The sequence below is a fragment of the Megalops cyprinoides genome, chromosome 8 (assembly GCF_013368585.1).
Source record: "Megalops cyprinoides isolate fMegCyp1 chromosome 8, fMegCyp1.pri, whole genome shotgun sequence".
Lineage (NCBI taxonomy): Eukaryota > Metazoa > Chordata > Actinopteri > Elopiformes > Megalopidae > Megalops > Megalops cyprinoides.
The window spans coordinates 19,777,021-19,797,450 of record NC_050590.1 but is presented as its reverse complement, the minus strand read 5'-3'; the positions used below and the strand labels follow the sequence as shown (position 1 = coordinate 19,797,450).

Below are 20,430 nucleotides of genomic sequence, written 5' to 3'. Positions count from 1 at the left end.
GAGCTTCATTTCTAGGCTTTGTTTTTCCTCTATGCCAATGATTGGTCCTGAAAAACAAGATGGCCGGCCATAATTTGGTGCTACAGCACTGTCGTGTTTCCTCTTGTGGCCTCTGCAGACATGCAGTGGTGTGGCTGGTGGCTCTGCCCAATGAGTCTGGTTTCCTGAACTAACACACTGTCCCAGCTGTGCTAAAGCCTCCGGGCCTGGGCTGACTGTGACCATCTGCATTGAAACCCTAACCAGAATACTTACGGCTTAGTGCCTTGCGGCCTGTTTGTAGGTTTGAAAGAGCTGCTCAGAGGACAGGCAACAAAGATGGATTCACGGGTGGCACTGGAGATTTGTATTCAACTTTTGGAGATAAACAAATGAAAAGAAGAATGAATGTCTCTAGGCTTTTGTGTTTGCTGTCTCCCCTCTCTCTTTTCATAACTTTCAGTGCATTACATACAGGAGGTTCAACCAGTCATATTGTGATCTCTGCTGAGAGTTCCCAGAAATCTATTGAGTGACAGTGATGTAGTGCCCAATGCGAAGTGCCAGTGAAATCGTCAAGCCTGTTTCATTCACATCCTGTCAGCAGTATTGTGCTCATGTTCCCACAGAGGACCAAGATAAATGGGGAAGGTGGAAGTGGGCTGCTCTATGGAAATGTGGTGCTATATGTATTACTGACGATTAGTCCTTCTGAGAACAGTTGCTGCTGTGGTCATTTGGGGAGAAAACTGAGCACTGCTTCCATCAGACTGTGATTGTAATGCTGATTGGAATGATATAAATATATAGATACATACATACAACAGGTTTGCATATATCATCATACAGTTTAGCAGCCAGTTAGAACAGTTTGATTAAAAACACAACTGATTTTCGACTTTGCAAAAAGAAGAAAAAAAAAGTAAAGCAGTATTGCACAGTATTGGGTCACTATCAGAAGGTTAGTGTGGAGCACATTCTCCCCAGGAACCACCTTCCCACTAGGGGTGTCAGGGAGTCTCTGAGAAAGGGAAATAGTTTACTTCCTGCCTGTGTTGCCTGCAGGGATGCCTTCACCTTTGAGGGTGTGCTTCTCTTGTTGAGATTATAGTCACATCCAGCTATCCCAATGGGAACATTAGTGGGACAAGGGTTTTTTCATGATCATGCTCATTCAATAAACAGGTAAACAATAAACAGATACAGGGTCATATAATGCCATTAGCACTGTCATAGTATTTCAAAGCTTACCTTAGATTTGTTTGTGAAGGCCCATGAGGATAGTTTAGGAGGACGTGCTGTTAAGGTAGTGTCCCACATCAGGGCTGTATATCTCAAAAAATATTTCTTACCTTTAAAACAAACACAGAATTAATTACATTTACAAAGCACATGTTCTCTGTAAGTCAGCAAATAAACCCTTGAAAAACAACATTGATGTTATTGTTTCAAAAATGAAGCCACATGCAACTATTTGAGCAACCTCAGTTACAAGCAATAGGGTATACCACATTCCCAAACAATTCCACCCAAATTTACATCACATAAGTGTCAGCATTTTTTGACAGTATTCAAATTATTTTTGGTCTCTACATAAATGGTTTGAATGATGCTATGTATGCTAATTAATGCTATGTAATGCTGACAATCCAGTCACAGAGGGAAGATGAGTGAGTTTGCGCACCTAACTATTGGCTTGTAGTTTGAGAGCCTGTAGCTTGAAAAGGTTAGAAAACAAATGTTACTACTGACCTTACTTTCAGACAAATCGTATAGCTAGCTACACTATTTGGCCAAAAGTATGTGGACACCTGACCATCACACCTATATGAGCTTATTGGACATCCCATTCCAAAACCATGGGCATTTATATGGAGTTGCCCCCCCTTTGAAGCTGTAACAGCCTCCAGTCTTCTGGGAAGGCTTTCCACAAGATTTTGGAGTGTGTCTGTGGGAATTTATGCCCATTCAGCCATTTGTGAGGACAGGCACTGATGTTGGACGGGAAGGCCTGGCTCACAATCAGCGTTCTAATTTATCCCAAAGGTGTTCAATGGAGTTGAGGTCAGGGTTCTGTGCAGGCCACTGGAGTTCCTCCATACCAAACTCATCAAACCATGTTTGTATGGGCATTGTTTTGTGCACAGGGGCACAGTCATGCTGGAACAGGAAAGGACCTTCCCTAAACTGGTGCCACAAAGTTGGAAGCATACAATTGTCTAAAATGTCTTTGTATGCTGTAGCATTAATGTTACTCTTCACTGGAACTAAGGGGCCTAACCCAAACCCTGAAAAACAGCCCCAGACCATTATCCCTCCTCCACCAAACTTTACAGTAGGCACTGTGCATTCGGGTAGGTGGTGCTCTCCTGGCATCCACCAAACTCAGATTTGTCCATCAGACTGCCAGATAGTGAACCATGATTCATCACTCCAGAGAATGCATTTCCACTGCTCCAGAGTCCAGTGGCGGCATGCTTTGCACCACTCCAGCCATCGCTTGGCATTGCACATAGTGATGTTGGGCTTGTGTGCAGCTGCTCAGCCATGGAAGCCCATTTCATGAGCTCCCGACGCACAGCTCTTGTGCTGATGTTGCACCCAGAGACAGTTTGGAACTCTGTAGTGAGTGAGAGGATAGGCGGTTTTGCATGGTCTACCGCTTTGTGGCTGAGCTGTTGTTGCTCCTAGATGCTTCCACTTGACAATAATGGCACTTACAGTTGACCGGGGCAGATCTAGCAGGGCAGAAATTTCACGAACTGACTTGTGGCAAAGATGGCATCCTATGACAGTGCCACATTTAAAGTCACTGAGCTCTCCAGTACGACCCATTCTACTTCCAAGGTTTGTCTTTGAAGATTGCATGGCTATGTGCTTAATTTTATGCACCTGTTAACAATCGGCATGGCTGAAACACCTGAACTCAATAATTAGGAGGGGTGTCCACATACTTTTGGCCATACAGTGTAGGTGACCAGCTGTTGAGCTTTTGAGTGTTTTTGTTTGTAAGTTAGATAGTGTGCTACCAAACTAGGTTCCATAATATTTCACTTTGACAATTGTTTTATTCACCTACAAAATGTTACTATAGAGCAAAGAGTACTTAACTAGGCTGTGAAGCAGTTAGCTGTGCCTCCCTGTCTTCTGACTGGCAACTGCACAAGTGTATGCAGACAAGACATACCAGTGATGAGATGTAATGTGAAAACACTGGATGATTTTCCATAATGCACTTTAAAAAGAAGATAAAGAAAATAGTGCAACATTGTAAAAATGTGGACATTTATTGTGTGGCTGTCTTGGTTGGCTGGCATTTTAGATATGTTTGCTTTTGACTGTACTGAATTGAATATTGCATAAATGTCTACTAGTTATATATGTTGTTCAGTATGCTCAGTTAATTGTTAATTGTAGTGGGGATAAACATGTTCAAATCTTGGGTGTCTGAGTCACAGCTTTGGAATGATGCTACATTTATCAAGCTAAATAGTAAGTAGGAAGGTTCTCCTCTGCGTTTGGAAAGAGATGTGAAATGGGTGCTCTTGGTCAATTTATAAGAGAAGAATGATTTAAGATAGACTCCATTTTGACATATGACTTGAGTGCTGATGTAGATGTTCTTCAAAACTAGTGTTAGCTCCAGCAGTTTGAACTCGAACAACTGAGCTACAACACAGCAGGAATGCAGGTGTGATTTAGAGCATTATAATAACTGGCTTTAGGTTTCTCCCGGGTTTCTCATAGACTTTAACAGTGTGTAAGCACTTACTAATTTGGAATATAATGCCATGGTAGAAACCTTTAAAAGGAGTTGTAGTTTACACAAAGACAAACTAATTGTGTTTTTTATGGATTTAAAGCAAGACAGACATCTTCTGGACCATTTACCATGTTGACACCAAAATATACTAAGGAGAATTTTAAATGTCAAGGAGGCCCCACTCTTAGTACATAACCATTTGTTGTATTTAAATGTGAAGGGTCTGTACAGGAGTGCACTGAAACCTAATATTTATTAGTTTTTTTTTTTTTTCTATAATACAGAATATTTCACAAAGTGAGTGACAACTGACTGATACAGTATACATAAGCATTTTCACTTACTCTCATGCCATGTTGGAATATTTCTGTAAAACATGTGACTCCTTACTTAACACTTCATTTCCTTTTCAGTGCAGATACATCGTGCTTTTAAATGTCCATATGTATTCAGATACTCTTGACAGACAATCACTTATCAATCAGAGGTATCATATCATGTATTTAGAAATACATCACTTCCAGAGAGTACCATACTTTTAAACTCCTGATACTGCATGATACAAAGTCATGATACTGATTGAAATGCTAAGTGCCACTATATAATGGTACTAAGAATAATGGGAACAAGGAAACAGGCATCACATGTGTGAATGTTTGAAGAAAAAAGTCTTCATTTTGACTAATGCCCTCTAATATATAGAAGTCCTGCAAGTCTATATTTAAAGACGTAAGTGGCGGCTTTGCACATTAATGTAAAGCAAGGGTTTTCTGAAGAGTTAAAAGGTAAGACTGGAATTCTGCCAGGCTGGTTTTGTTGGAAACAGCCTACGTGTCAAGCTTTACCTTGGTTTATAGTTATTCACATCACTAGATTCAATCAATAGATGTATTTCTGATCTACAGGATTTCTATAATAATAACAATAAAACTAGAAATTATAAGATTCTTTAGTTTCTTTTGCATTTTGACAAATGATTATTGATAATGTAGCCTATTTTTTTACCAAAACAAAAAGAAGAGGTCAGTCATATAAAAGTCCTGTGGTTCATTTAATTATTCACAACTCACTACATTTAACAAACCTATATGAGAAATAGCAGCCTCTTTTAAATGCATGAGCAGTACACTAGGCTTACTGGGGTAGTAACCTGGGAAGGTCTGGGAAGTGTGTTCTTTGTTCTTCTCATCTTGTTTTACTGTAATTCTCAGCCCTCTCAGACATCCAGAACAGGCCACATCACAACAGATGGAATCGATTTCCTCTGATTATCAACCGCACTGTAGGCACCTACATCTGCTAACTGCTGGGAGACTTTGTTAGCTATTTTACAGTAAAGTGTGGTATGACTCTGAGACAAATGGAATACATGTGTGATAACTGGGTGCAGCTGGGGAACAATGGGAAGTGCTAACAGTGGAGTTCCTCTGGGATGTTGGTTAATGTTAGCAGGGGGCCTGTAGGATTCACTGGGATGCATTGCCAGGGTAAGGCGCTAACAAGATTCTCAGCTAATGAGCTTACTGAGTTACTGACAGTGGGTTTTGAACCTGGAATGTACACAGTAAAAAGTTATTGCATCTTCCACCCCTGGGTCTGGCAGATTCTTTTGGCCACAATTGACTATGTTCATGTTGCATATTGCATGACATATTCTATCATTGACTGATTTATTAGTAGCATAAGAGCCAGTTCAGGGTAACTGCCAGTTCAGGGTAACTGTGAAATTGTGTGATGGTTAAACAGGATAATGTTGACAAATGATCCTAGTAATGCAGGAACACTATGTGCATCTCTGGTGATATTCTTTCCATGGAAATGAAAAGCTAAAGCAAGTGAAATAAGGACAACATTATCAAAATAAGCAACAGTTGCTATGAATTCAGTATCTGTCTGTCTTGTTGTTGCAAAAACAAAACCAACAAAAAAAAACATTTTAGGAACTAACACTAATTTAACAAACCAGTACAATTTATGCATTTATGTAAGCTACAAGTCAAGCAGCAGTTGACCCGAAACAATTCTATTTATATTTTCTTTACCTTACTCCTTACTTATCATGTAAATGAAGTCCACTAAATTTCAGGAGCAGAAAGCTCTCAGACTGGTTTCTAAATTTCTACTTGTGGACTACCACTTTCCTAATTCCATGAAGTGAGAAGTGAGGGTTTACTCAAGTTCTGACTCCCCACAACAGGTCAGCAGTTTTATATCAGTATGAGCCATCAAAATATGTTTAGGTTGTTGTCTTGGAACAATTAATCCATTTATATTTCTAAAGGAAAGTTATTCGGTAAGATCAGAGTTGAAACAGCCAGGCACCCCTTATTTCATTCTTTAAGAAAATATATATTAATCTAGCTATGGTGTGCACACACAACTAAAAAATTATTCACTATAATAATGTCCCTTGTATTATACAATGACAGTTTTACGCTGAAGTAATAAGACTATGGAAAGTCACAAATGGTGGTTAATTGTGATAGTGTTCAGAAACGTTATGTGCTGATATAATTATGAAATTCCAGACTGTAGCAGACATTAAAATTTGTTTAAAAAAATGTGCTCCTGATGATTCACCTCAACAATGCATATCATTGGTGTTTCAGGTAAGGTAAGGAGAAATATACTTATCAAGTACACAAGGGAAAATAATCTCTCTTTCCAGAGGGACACTGTTTTCAGGCTTTCTATTTACTGTGACAGTAGCCTTAATTCAACCACCATTATCTTGCTTTAACCAATTTAGCTTCCTTTCCCTGTCCTGAGGGGGTTAAGAGTTTAAAGATAGTTGGAAAACGTACTAGATTGCAGCCTTCCAGGGCCAAAGTTGAGTGGTCCAGATCTGCACCATTATAATACCATTACAGTATGTGCTCTGGTAAAAACTCAACCCAGTTCAAAGTACTGAGCCTGCTCCAAACTAACCTTAACTTTACAGTGGAAATTGTAATGAAATGGCAGTTAGGGTATGCATGTGACATGAAAACTAAAGCGAGATGTTTTGTGGCCATTCAGTCAGAGCAATGATTTTTACATTCAGCATGGAGTGTTGTACCCTGTCTGTCAGCATTTCTCCATGAGCCACTGTCTGCAGTTTGATTACAATCTGTGTCAGGGGGTGGAACTACAGATAGAGTGCCGCTGCCATCAGTATTTGTCCAGTGGTCTCTCTTATGAGGACTGGACCTATAGGTCTTTACTGCTGCTCTGCTGGGGAAAGCAGGCTGCACTGCTAACCCTGAGAGTCTACTGTTCATTGTGCACTGCAATAGGACAGTTGAAATGGCTTTGGCCTTGCCCATGGGCATCTGCAAAAAGGAGGTATGTAACAATCGAGCAAAGAATAGGAAGTCCCTTGTCTGGGGCTACAATGAGTCAGTGAATTTTATGAACTTTGAACCATTTAGTGTTAACATTTTTAGCTGAAATCAATCTGACTAAATGGAACAGTTTTATGACATCGGCACATTCAGAGATAGAGAGAGAGAGAGAGAGAGAGAGAGAGAGAGAGAGAGAGAGAGAGAGATGACTTTAGGAGAAAGCAATTATCTTGGATTATGATCACAAGTGAATTGGATCTGTGGCAGATATCAATAGTTATTTTAAAATAGGAGTTGCTTCATTTGATCCATTGGAACTATGAGCAGCAGTTTAATGGGTTAAGGAGCCGCTGTGGTTTGTGGTCTTATCCCCCTATACATCTCTGCCCTGATGGGAGCAGATGTGTGACTATGGCAGGTTGCCATCAAGGCTCTTCCATTGCCTTCTCAGTGTTAACTTTCAGGTAGGGACTGGACGGCTATGTTGGAGTGGAGGCAGTAGCTGCACAGGCTGACTGAAGAAACAAATGCATGACTGAATGCTCTCTCTCTCTCTCTCTCTCTCTCTCTCTCTCTCTCTCAAATTCAAATTCAAATTCAAATGAGCTTTATTGGCATGACAAAAGTCCATTTGTATTGCCAAAGCATTTCTACATACATTAAAACAAACAAACAACAAATACAGAAGTGTGTGTGTGTGTGTGGTGTGTGAATGCCTGTGTTTGTGTGTGTGTGTGTGGTGTGAGTGTGTGTGTGTATGTGTGTGTGTGTGTGTGTGTGTGTGTGTGTGTGTGTGTGTGTGTGTGGTGTGAATGTGTGTGTTTGTGTGTGTGTGTGTGTGTGTGTGTGTGTGTGTGTGTGTGTGTGTGCGTGTGTGTGTGTGTGTGTGTGTGTATGTGAAGTGTTTTACCGATGGAGTGACTCTCTTTCTCTGTGGCAGGCATCCACATACCTAGCTGCGACTCTGGCACTATCTTGTTCCTCGCCTAGTAATATTCTTAGAATCTTACCGTCCTCAAACTTTTCAAAGTCTGGGTAGATTGTTTTGAATTCAGGAAAGAATTCCTTCCGGATATCTTTGAATTTGCAGCATTCACTCAAGAAGTGGAGCTCTGTTTCTATCATGCCCTGGCTGCAATGGGTACATAGTCTCTCTTCTGTGGGCAGCCAGGTTTGCCTGTGTCTGCCTCTTTCAATAGCCAGGTTATGGTTGCTTAGTCTGTACCTGGTCAAGGTTTTCTTTTGTTTTGTATTAGACACTGTGGACAGGTAGTCTGCTACAGTGTATTCTCTGTTTAGGGCCAAATAGCATTGAAGTTTACTTTGACTTTTTGTTGTTTCAATCCAATATGTCAGATAGTTTTCTTTTTGTGTTTTTATAATTTGGTTAGGCCGAATTGTTTGTGCGAGGGTGGCATAGTCCTGAGGCTGATTGTTAGTTGTATTAGTCTGGTTATTCTTGTTTGTCGTATTAGTTTGTGTGAGCCTCAAGACTAGCTGGCAGAGGGGACTTATTTTTGTGCTCATCTCTTGGCTTTTCAGGGCTTTAAAACAATAAGCGTTGGGGTCACTTGATTTGAGATGTTTCCAGAATTTGATGGATCGTTTCTCAATTTTAATTGATAGGGGATAGTAGCCTAATTCAGCCCTGCATGCATTGTTAGGTGTGCTCCTCTGTACTTTGAGGATACACTTACAGAACTCTGCATGCAGGGTTTCAACTGGGTGTTTGTCCCATTTTTCAAACCCACTGTACATGAGTGGACCCCACACTTCACTACCGTATAATGCAATTGGTTCTATGACTGATTGGAAAATTTTGAGCCAGATTCTAATTGGTATGTCAAATTGGATAGATTTTTTAATGGCATAGAAAGCCCTTCTTGCTTTCTCTTTCAAGTCATTCACAGCCAGGTTAAAGTTACCGGTTGTAGTAATCTTCAGCCCAAGGTATGTGTAATTTTTTGCATGTTCGATTGTATTTGAACCGAGGGTGAATTTTTTTCCCTGACATCTGGATTTTTTCTGAAATGTTAGTATTTTTGTTTTTTGGGGGTTAATAGTCAGGGCCCAGGTCTGACAGAATTTGTGCAAGAGATTTAGGTTCTGCTGTAGACCCTCTTCTGTTGGAGACAGCAGGACCAAGTCGTCTGCAAAAAGAATTAATTTAATTTCAGAGTCATTTAATGAGAGACCAGGTACTGCTGACTGCGCGAGTCTTTTTGCCAATTCATTAATATAAATATTGAAGAGGGTCGGTGATAGTGGGCAGCCCTGTCTCACACCCCGTTCTTGAGTGAAGAATTCTGTTTGTTTGTTTCCAATTTTAATTGCACATTTGTTTTTTGAGTACATTGATATTATTATGTTATATGTTTTTCCCCCTACACCAGTTTCAATACGTTTAAAGAATAATCCATCATGCCAAATTGAATCAAAGGCCTTTTGAAAATCTACAAAGCAGGCAAATATTTTGCCTTTATTTTGGTTTACATATTTGTCAATTAGGGTGTGTAGGGTGAAAATGTGATCTGATGTTCTGCATTTAGGTAAAAAACCAATTTGACTTCTACTCAAGGCATTGTGTTCGATAAGGAAGTTTATAATTCTGTTGTTCAAAATGCTACAAAACAACTTCCCCAGGTTACTGCTCACACAGATGCCTCGGTAGTTGTTGGGGTCAAATCTGTCTCTGCTTTTGAAAAGGGGTGTAATGAGTCCTTTGTTCCAGACATCAGGGAAGTATCCGACACTCAGAATCAAGTTGAACAGTTTTAGAATAGCCACACGGAGATTGTGGCTTGCGTTTTTGAGCATTTCATTGAGAATGCCATCAGGCCCGCTTGCCTTTTTTGGTTATTTTTTCTAATAATTCTTTTTCTGTTATTAGGTAATCTAAAGGGTTTTGATATTCCTTAATTGTCTTTTCCATATTGATCATTTTTTCGTATATTTGCTTTTGTTCTGAGTTCATGTTATATTTACCATACAAGTTTTCAAAGTGGCCTTTCCATATATCTCCATTTTGTATGGCGAGTTCCTCATGTTGCTTTTTATTCAGTGTATTCCAATTATTCCAGAAGTTGTTTGAGTTTATAGATTCTTCAGTTGTTTTTAATTGATTTTGAGTGAACTGTTCTCTCTTCCTTCTGAGTGTGCTTTTATATTTTTTAAGCTCATTGTAATAAGTAAGGGGTAAATCAGGGTCGTTGGGTTGTCTGTGCTTTTGGTTTGATAGTAGCCTAAGGTTATTTCTCATAATTTTGCAATCCCTGTCAAACCATTTTTCCTTTTCTTGGCTATTCTTATGAGTTCTTTTTGTTGTTTTAAGATTAGAAATTGATGCCAAGTAATGGAAAATGTTACTTAGGTTTTTGACAGCATGATTTATGCCTTCTTTACTATGGGGGTAAGTATTAATTAAAAAGTTTTCTATCAGTGAACTGACTTGGGGTTGGCAGATTGCTCTCAGGTAGTTTTCTTTGCTGTTTTCGGCCCATCTGTATTTTTCTCTGATGTTATAGAGCTTGCTGGGCCTTGTGAGTGTGTTAGTATTTTTTGTTATTTTAAAATAAACAGTAATTTGACTATGATCTGATAGAGGTGTTAGTGGTTTGACCGTGAATGCTTTGAAAGTGAATGGGTCCAGATCTGTAATCATATAATCAACTGTTGAGCAGCCAAGTGATGAGCTGTAGGTATATCTCCCAAAGGAGTCCCCTCGCACCCTACCCCCCCCCCCCCCCCCCCTCTCTCTCTCTCTCTCTCTCTCTCGTTGGTTTTGGGGGATGTGGTGCTGTTGGGCAGTCAATCCCCAGATGGAATATGGAAAGTTCTGAACTGTTCTTGGTGGCTTCAGACACGTCACAGAATATGGAATAAAGACTGGCCAAGAAGTTACCCCACTGACACATTTTGCTTTGGAACTCATAACACCCTGTTAAATATCATACCTATGTCATTAGACCTATGTCATTGATCTAGTTTAGACCATTGCTGTACCTTGGTAAAAGGGACATTAAGGGCATCATTTGCTCACATTCAGGGTTTGCTGTTGTGTTTTATGTGGCCATCAGCATGATCAGGCTTGCCGTATGGTTCAAAAGAGACTAATGTTTTTTCTTAATTCAGTGATTACCCCTGTGAAAAAAAAGTCTATACATTATAATTTTGAGTTATTTTTCAGCCCAGAATAGCTCACTTTAAGTTTGCATAATCCTGTTGTTCCTGTAGGTTTAGTATGGACCTGTCCAATAAAAACATCTTTGATTCTGCCGATGTTGTGGCTGTAGCAATCATTATTAACATCACTGTAACTCACTGAAATGATTTATGCAGCAAATCCATGTTTTATGTACACAGACATTAAAAATTTAAGGGTATAAAATGCTTAAATGATGCCTTGTCAAAGACTGGCAATTTATCATTTTGGAAAGGTAACAGGTCCAAGTAAATAATTTCTGATAGCTGCTACAGCATCACTGCATATTTTAGGCAACAAAATTGTTTGTGTACTGTGTCCATTGCATTTACATTTACATTAGGAAGACTCTTTTATTCAAAGTGACGTGCATTGCTTTATGAAGCCTGCCAAGTTGGATGTTGCATGCAGTCAATTTTATTTATTTAATTGTAAATCGCATGTCAGGTACTTATGTTACATGGCCATTAGTTAATATATGTGCTGTTGAAGGGCAAACCAAGTTGGAAGGCTTACAAAATAAATGAATGGATTGGGAGAAATATTAAACATCATAATAAAAGTGTCACCATTTTATTTGAAATGGTGTTCTAATAACCGTATATAAAATGTGTAAATTAGAATGTGTGATTTAGAATATACTATACCTCCAGTGTAGTCATGTTCAGTGTGGATATGCTTAACATTTTAAACTGTAATAGCAATAATTACAACAAACACACAAAATTAATCTTGGGAATGTGTGTGCCAGACATTAGGTAAATGGTTCCTGCCAGTGTGGATGGTCTTAGAGGAAAGCTGAGCCTGAGTAATGCAAACCTCTGGCAGAAAAATGGTATTACTCTAGCTTGGAGTAGACAGAGCATTTAGTAAGGGGAGAAGTTACATGTCAGAAGCCATGGGGTGGTTTATTGTCTTGGTTTTTAGGTTTTTAAGTGTGCCCACAATGACACAGTGCTATAAGCATTTTGTCTGGATAGTGTGTGTGTGTGTGTGTGTGTGTGTGTGTGTGTGTGTGTGTGTGTGTGTGTGTGTGTGTGTGTGTGTGTGTGTGACGGAGTGCCGTCACTACAGTAGAGTATGTGCTCTGACTGCCATACCAACGAGCCTGGCTCTTTGGCGTCGCGGTCAAAGTGGCATGGTTGGTACCCCGTAGACCCGGGTTCGAGGCCAGGTGGCGTGACTACTCCTGCCCTTTGGTACAAATGGTGTGAGAGTGGGATGGCTTGCCGTGAGGCCATCAGAGGTGTGCCCAGTGTGTGAGCCGTATGAGGGACCCCCAGGTTTGGTTGACCCTGGTGTGTGTGAAGGACCCCAGAGATGGGTGAAGCACAGTGGGAGGGACCCCAGAGATGTGTGAAGCACTGGTGAGTGGGGCAGCCTGGGATGGGAGAAGTACAGCAAGAGAATGCGTGAGGGACGCCATGGTGTGTGAAGCGCATGGGTGCGCTTCCCGAAGGGGAGGGCAGTGTGACGGAGTGCCGTCACTACGGTTGAGTATGTGCTCTGACTGCCATACCAACGAGCCTGGCTCTTTGGCATCGCGGTCAAAGTTGCATGGCTGGTACCCTGTAGACCCGGGTTCAAGGCTGGGAGGGGTGACTGCTCTCGCCCTTTGCTACAGTGTGTGTGTGTGTGTCAGGGTTTCCGCTAGGATTTATTCTTGCCGGTCCGGTGTCCGGAAAGAATTTATTTTACCGGACAAATTTGAAACTTATCGGTCACATTTAAATAACAGTCTATGTTACAAATGCAAATATAATGTACACCTAGGTTGATGAAAGAATGACAACAACCTCAAATCAGTTTGACTATTTAATGAACAGTAATGATTAAGCAAAACAAACTAATGATTGAGCAAAACCTCAACATTAGCCGCTAAAATGTAGGCTATTACAAAACATCTGTAACCTGTAACGTCTGTAGCCTGTTAAAAAGGACTAGGCCTACATGGCATCAAATGTAGCTTATAGGCTACCAGGTAACATTTTCTTTTCTCCTTTTTTTCATTGCAGCAAAGTCCTCTGCTGCCGACTTGAAATCAAATATGTCCAATGTGTCTTTGCAGCTTGCAATGCGCATAAGCCGCGTCACTCTCTCCTCCTCCAGATGACTTTGCAGCGCCGTCTTAATTCGATTCTGCAGAGAGAAGCCTCTCTTGACATGGGCAGACCACAGGCAATTTTAGCCAGTGTAGCCCAGTCGGGGTACAGCTTGCAGAACTCATAAAAAAGCACTTTGCAAGCTGTTACAAAAGTTAAACCCCCATAATCATGCAGTGCCGTCATCACTGCCACTACATAGCCTTCGTTATAGCTATGCTTTGTATTGAGCATTATTACCGGACATTTTGACCAGCAAGTTTTTAATTTATCGGTTTTTATAATTTTTACCAGGCAAAACCCGGTAATTACTGGATAACGGAAACTCTGGTTTGTGTGTGTATGTGTGTATGTGTGTGTGTGTGTGTGTGTGGTAGGCCACTATGTTCAACTGAAGCAATGACACACAGATGTCTAAATGCTAGGTGACCCTTGGCCCCACTCCTCAATTATCAGCAGAAAACAGAGCTCTTGACCTGAGCACCCTTGTGATCTTCATGTGGCCAAACTCAAGAGAAACACATGTATCACTGGCGGGAGTGAGGAGAGGCAACGCCTGCCACAGTGACGCCTTTTTAGGATGACGGAAACCAATATTGGATCCTTTCAGTCAGTGCTGGTTAAATTATCACTGATAGAGTTCCCTCTTGGACATTGAAACCCTCCTCTAACATGTGAGTGTAAGCAGATCCAGCTGCAGAGCTGTTCTGTCTGCTAATCAAATATACACACTCTTTCAAACAGATGCTCAGATAACAAGGCTGCGATGGTGGATGATTAATAACCAAGACCAGTAATGTGTTTTTACAGGCAGCTGAGTTTCTGAAAGGATGTTTCAACTTTTCTTTTTCTAATGTCCCCTTTGCCCCTCTCTTTGCAGTGTCTGGCAGTCTTTACAGGAAGCTCTGTTTAATTAAAGAGTAGTGACGGGGAACACTTTGTTTTGAAACACTTCTATGCTGTCTTTTTCTTTTTTAAAGCAAAATCTAACCTGTCATTGCCTCAAATGTATAGTGTGGAACATGGATTTCCCATAGCAAATGAGACAAATGGAATTGCATGGGTTACGCTGTATGTTACCTAAGCTATGAGATTCATCCTCACACTCTGATTTACTATATGTTATTTATTTATTTACTTTTGGAGAACATTCCACTATTTCATTGTTTACTATGGCAGACACCCATGTCCATGGCAACTTATATTGCTTATATTTAATAAAGCTAGAATTTTTTACTGCAGTGATTGACACTAAGTGTTTTGCTTGAGGGCTCTAAAGTCCTAACCTTAATGTAAAGATCTGAGTGTCTCAACCATTATTCTTGGCATCTGTCTGAACATACCACTGAAATTTTGTGTCGACATTCTCATGCAACATTCTATTATTTGCTCTCTCATGTTTTATCAGTCAGGTTTGATCCGGACAGCAGACGAGGAGTTCTTCATTACCCCCTTGCCCCAGCACCTGGCTGTGGAGCACAACTACAGTGCTCCCAGTGGACACCACCCACACGTGGTCTATAAACGCTCAGCTGAGAACCGGATATACAACAGCAGGCCAACATCCGACTTCCCAAGACCATTCAACCCTTCCCTGCATCTCCTCCATCACCACAAGCACCAGCATGGGAAACTGCAGAGGCAACACTTCTGTGGACAACACAAGCAATGTATGTAAGGAAACTTTGTCCTTATATAACAGGCATGCACATTAGTTAAAGTGCTCTTTGAGTCATTCTGCAAGAAAATAAAATTCAGAGAAACTCATTGGTTGGATGTTCCAAGCATTTATAAATATTCCTTGCATAGAACATTGCATAGAAATTTATTTGATGTATAATTGATATGTCCAATTGAAAAAAAAAAAAATAACCAGGGCTTTCCTTTAAATACATCTTGTTTTTTACCAGAAAGCTTAAAATGAATTTCAAGCTTAACTGTCCTGTATTTAGAGCATGGGAGTGTACAACTAAGGCTGAAAGTGTGAGAGTCACACCAGATGACTAAGAGCCGACAACCATGAGCTCTCTAACCATAGCAGTCCTATTGTGATGTCAACTGCCTGTGATAGAATGTTCAGATCCTGAACATCCAATCCAATGTTAGTCAATGGGAAATATGTTGACGAAAAATATGTTATGCATTGAGACCAAAAGCACAAGCAATGCAGTCCCATACTAGCTGAAGGCATCGACCAGATTTTGTAAGTGTAACTGAAAACCTGTAGGAGGAGTTGCGTAAAGAGTTATGTACAGAATAATAAGAAGAAATAATAACAGTAAGCTGGCATTTTCAAGCCAACTTGTTTTCATCAAATGAACGATAAACTATAAACACCACCTATAGTCAAAAATAGTTTGTAAAGGTAAATCAAAAATGGCAAAACATAAATGGACATAAAATGTCCATCTTACTTTGTGTGCCCAGATTCCATGTATAACTGGATGAATTCCCTGGCATGTGAACAAGACAATACAGAAGCAGAGCACTAAGTGAATGACTAAATATTTCCTTATCTCTCAACACTACCCTGGTGTGCTTATCTGGGATGGTCCTGGAAAAGGAAAACATTTATCTCAACTGCTGTCCAAAGCACACTTCTCTCTTCCACTTGTGTCTGCAGACACTCCTAAGCCCCCTGCCGAGGATCAACCCATTATGCCTGATGAGTTTGAACTGCAAGGCAGGGCCAAGCGCTCACCTATCACCTCCAACAAGGTGGGGGGGCTGAATGTGGAAACACTGGTGGTAGCAGACCGGAAAATGCTAGAGAAACATGGAAGAGAGAACGTCACCACCTACGTCCTAACCGTCATGAACATGGTGATTTTGGGAGGTGGCTCAGGGGTGGGGGGCTCAGAGATAATGCAAGGTCCTATCAGTCAACTGTGCTATGCCTGAAGGGAAACATTAAAGATAACCAAGCAAAGCTATTTAATTTTAATGTTTGATAATATCTGAAAAAACCCATGTGCTATTTCTGCTAATTGAATGTAACTAGTGGCAGTGTAGTATAGTAGTAAGGAGCAGGGCTCATAACCGAAAGGTTGCTGGTTCAATTCTCCACAGGGGCATTGCTGCTGTACCCTTGGGCAAGGTACTTAACTCAGAATTGCCTCAGTAAATATTCAGTTCAATTTTTTAAATTCAATTTTATTTTTATAGTTGTCACAAAGCAGTTTTGCACTGTTACCAGGCCTGAGACCCCCTGAGAGCAAGCCTAAGGTAACAGTGGAAAGAAAAACTCCATAAAGCTTCTGGCCGGCACTGGCCAACTATATAAATGGATAGTATGTAAACATTGTAGCCTGTGTAAGTTGCTCAGGATAAGAGTGTCTAATAAATGACAATAATGTAATATACCTATGCTGTGTACATAGGTATCCAGTCTTTTCAAGGATGGCACCATTGGAACTGATATAAACATTGTTGTTGTCAGCCTCCTTCTTCTTGAGCAAGATCCAGTAAGTGTAAATGAATGCATAAAACATTAAATGATGCACAGACAACAAAAACAATTCCAGTTAGTTAAAAACAAAAATGTTTAGGAATGTACAGAATTAATAGCACATACTGTAGATTCAGAATGAGAAGACACATTTATTGTACTTTTACAATTTCTACAATGAAAAAAGTTCTCAGATCATTGTATTATCATGTCGTGGTTTAGCCATGCATACGTTAATATAATGGCAATTAACACAGAAATTTAACATGCCTTTTTGCAACCCTAATCCAAAATTTGTTGTGTTTTGGGTAGCTGGGCCTGATGATAAACCACCATGCTGACCAGTCCCTGAATAGTTTCTGCCAGTGGCAGTCAGGTCTTGTCGGGAAGAATGGGAAACGTCATGACCACGCCGTGCTGCTTACTGGGTTGGACATCTGCTCCTGGAAAAATGAACCTTGTGATACTCTTGGTGAGGGGTTGGGGGCTGTGGGATTATACCCTTGGAATAAGTAGGACAGGGCTGTGGAGGTAATGGGGTCACTCTGCTGATTAGCGGCCTGGGCTCAAGATTTATGACCCTAAGGTCATGAGCTCGGATCCATGGTAGGGGCCATCTGTATCTGGAACTTCGCCTGGACTAGTCCATTTATACGAGTGTCTGCAGAGGCAAGGCACCTTGGATGTAAGCATCAGCCAGGTTAGATGAGGTTGAAACTACATATGTGATATTTTGGGTAAGCTGTTGAGCAGGAACACACATACAAATTTGTGACAGCACGATTTGCTCTTTGTTTGCAGGTTTTGCCCCCATAAGTGGGATGTGCAGTAAATACCGGAGCTGCACCATAAATGAAGACACAGGACTAGGTCTGGCTTTTACCATAGCACATGAATCTGGGCACAAGTATGTTCATTCTTCTGTACATTTGCAGCTATATGAATGCATTGCCTGGGGAGAGAAGTGACATTGCTTTTATTTATTCCTAAACACAACTTCTTGTAAAAGCAGTTAAATATCATGGCTACTACTAGTGCTTTAGCTGCAAGGCTTTTTTCTTGACAGTGAAGCATTAGTTGCCTTCTTTGTACATGGCCAGATTTGTCTTGGGCAGGATATTTTTTGTGTTGATGTGTTACCATTGAGAAAAGAGTGAGTTTATATCTGACTTGTGCAATTTAATTTTGTTGCTTATGTATTCTTGCTTGGCATTCAATTAACATAAACTGGAAATGAAACTTTCTGTGAGAAATACTGAGTGGGTAGCGTGTCAGAATATGTACAATTTTCAATGATTTAATGTGTTTGGTAAAATTAAGGTAAATGGATCTCTGAGTGTCCATTTCTATGGACCAGGGAAGTGCACAGAAAAATATAACACTATAACACTGCATGTAGGGCATAGAGCACAATAGTCCTGTAACATAGAAAACAAAAAATTATGTGATGGGGATGCTCATCATTTTCCACAACAGCATACTCATTTAACACAACTACTTTTGGGAAAGTATGAGACTATGCATTTGCACTCCTTCACACTTGTTTGTCAGACAGTATTTGATGAACAGCTACAATAGTGTGAGGATCTCCTGAGAAGACTGAATTGTGGTCCGAGGCCACTTGTCTACTATCTCTGTGGATAAATTTCTCCTCTCTGGGTGCTTTAGTTTTGGCATGATTCATGATGGTGAGGGGAACCCATGCAGGAAGGCGGAGGGAAATATCATGTCGCCCACATTGGCCGGAAAAAATGGTGTTTTCTCCTGGTCTGCCTGCAGCCGCCAGTACCTCAGCCGGTTCCTTGGGTATGCCCAATCCATTATAAACTCAATTACACTGTCCAGCTGTGGATATTTGTTTTCACAGTACATTCACTTGGGACCCATCTCACTAGATGTTTTTGCCTCTGATACTGTAATTATGAAGAATGATGTCTAAATAAATCAGTGCACCACAGTGGTTAGGAAATAGAATTCAGTAGGCTGCAGGTTGAAATCCCTGGTGTGACTTTGCATTTGTACACCTGAGCAACGTGCTAAGCCTGAATTGCTTTACTTACCAAGCAGACATATAAAAGGATAGATTTAGGGTAGGTTAAGGTTATCCAGACATTTAAAAGGATAACCATGTGAAATGCACATTGTACACATTTCTGTCAGGAAGCTAATACAAATGGAAAACATTTTTATTGAATTTAATTGTATTGCTTTTTCTGAACAGTGGGATTTCTTACTGTGATGTCAGTTCTTGAAAGATCAATTTTATTTTTAAATGTAAGTGTGTTTTTTCACAGAACAGCTCAAGCTTCTTGTTTGGTGGATGAGCCGAAGCAAATTGGACAATATAAATACCCTGAGCAGCTCCCTGGCCAGCTGTATGATGCTGACACACAGTGCAAATGGCAGTTTGGCTCAAAGGCAAAGCTCTGTAATCTGGATTTTGTGAAGGTATCTGACCACAATGGATTTGTCAAGCTGTCCAGCAGCAGTTATAGTAGGGGATAGGGGGCCAGGTCTGATGAGGTTTGATGCAAAAACTATAGTCATTGTGTCAGCCATTTAGCCCGACAGTTAATGTCTTGGAATTAGTTATTGTGTTACATCTACTGTAAATTTAATGTTGTGGATTTATTTGAGGTAAATAAGTTAACTATCACACTTCAAACATCAATCATTAAATAGGCAAAACAAGGCTCAGGAAAACCCAGAGGTCCTTAGAGGGTCCAGATTTCAGATTAGCTTTATGGTATGGTCCATACCATTGAATATCTCCATCCTCTTTTGTTCCCAAAACTTGAAGCCTGGACCTTGGAGAACAAAGTTCAGACATGACCTACTCGACATCTTAATTAAAAGGATATGGGCTATCTGTGGGCTTGTTTTTGGGATTCTGGCTGTCTTGCAGAACAGGGGAGACTTAATTAGCCATGCATTCTTACGGACTGCAGTGTGCAACTAAACAGAAATCAGCACTATATTAGCACAGTGGGACTGGTTTTAAAGCCCTTTCTGTCTACCAGATGTAATCGGGCTGTGGGCCAGCATGGCATACATCCACAGAGAAACTCCCAGCCACACTTTGTCTCAGATTATTAAAAATATTATATTAGCAAAAGAAATAATAAAATAGTGGTAACATTTCATTTCATCTCTAAAATATAACAATTACTTTGGACAAATGTGTACATTTTTTTTTTTGCAGCTGTGTTAACCTGAAGCTAGTTTTTGTGCATTTGGTTGCACTTTAGACTTAGGCTTGCAGGCCTGCTGCTGTGCTAATAGGCTCTGTCTGTATCATGCAGGACATCTGCAAGTCTCTGTGGTGCCACAGGACAGGGCACAGATGTGAGACTAAGTTCATGCCAGCTGCTGAAGGAACAAGTTGTGGAACAAACATGGTAAGTGTATTTCTTGTGTATTTATTTCTTGAGCAACACCATAAAGATGTGCCTTATAATGTTATCCAAATTCTATTCACAAGAATTTTGCAATTATTTGATGACCTAAAATAGGTTTATCAGGCTTCTGATGGCAGCACAGGGCACCTGCCCAAACCAGGAACTGTGATGTGATCTGAACCAAGGTAACACTTACAGTACCTCTCCCTGTTCTGT

General features: G+C 40.4%; 1 protein-coding gene across 1 annotated transcript in view; it reads left to right on the top strand.

Moving 5' to 3' along the window:
- LOC118782060 (A disintegrin and metalloproteinase with thrombospondin motifs 18-like) overlaps window positions 1-20,430 on the top strand; it is a 45,325-nt gene that overhangs the window by 4,504 nt on the left and 20,391 nt on the right. The window contains exons 4-11 of the mRNA XM_036535301.1: window positions 14,777-15,038; window positions 15,992-16,191; window positions 16,749-16,832; window positions 17,129-17,288; window positions 17,618-17,723; window positions 18,485-18,622; window positions 19,111-19,264; window positions 20,119-20,214. Coding sequence (XP_036391194.1) covers window positions 14,777-15,038; window positions 15,992-16,191; window positions 16,749-16,832; window positions 17,129-17,288; window positions 17,618-17,723; window positions 18,485-18,622; window positions 19,111-19,264; window positions 20,119-20,214 — 1,200 coding nt within the window. The remainder of the gene's footprint in view (window positions 1-14,776; window positions 15,039-15,991; window positions 16,192-16,748; window positions 16,833-17,128; window positions 17,289-17,617; window positions 17,724-18,484; window positions 18,623-19,110; window positions 19,265-20,118; window positions 20,215-20,430) is intronic.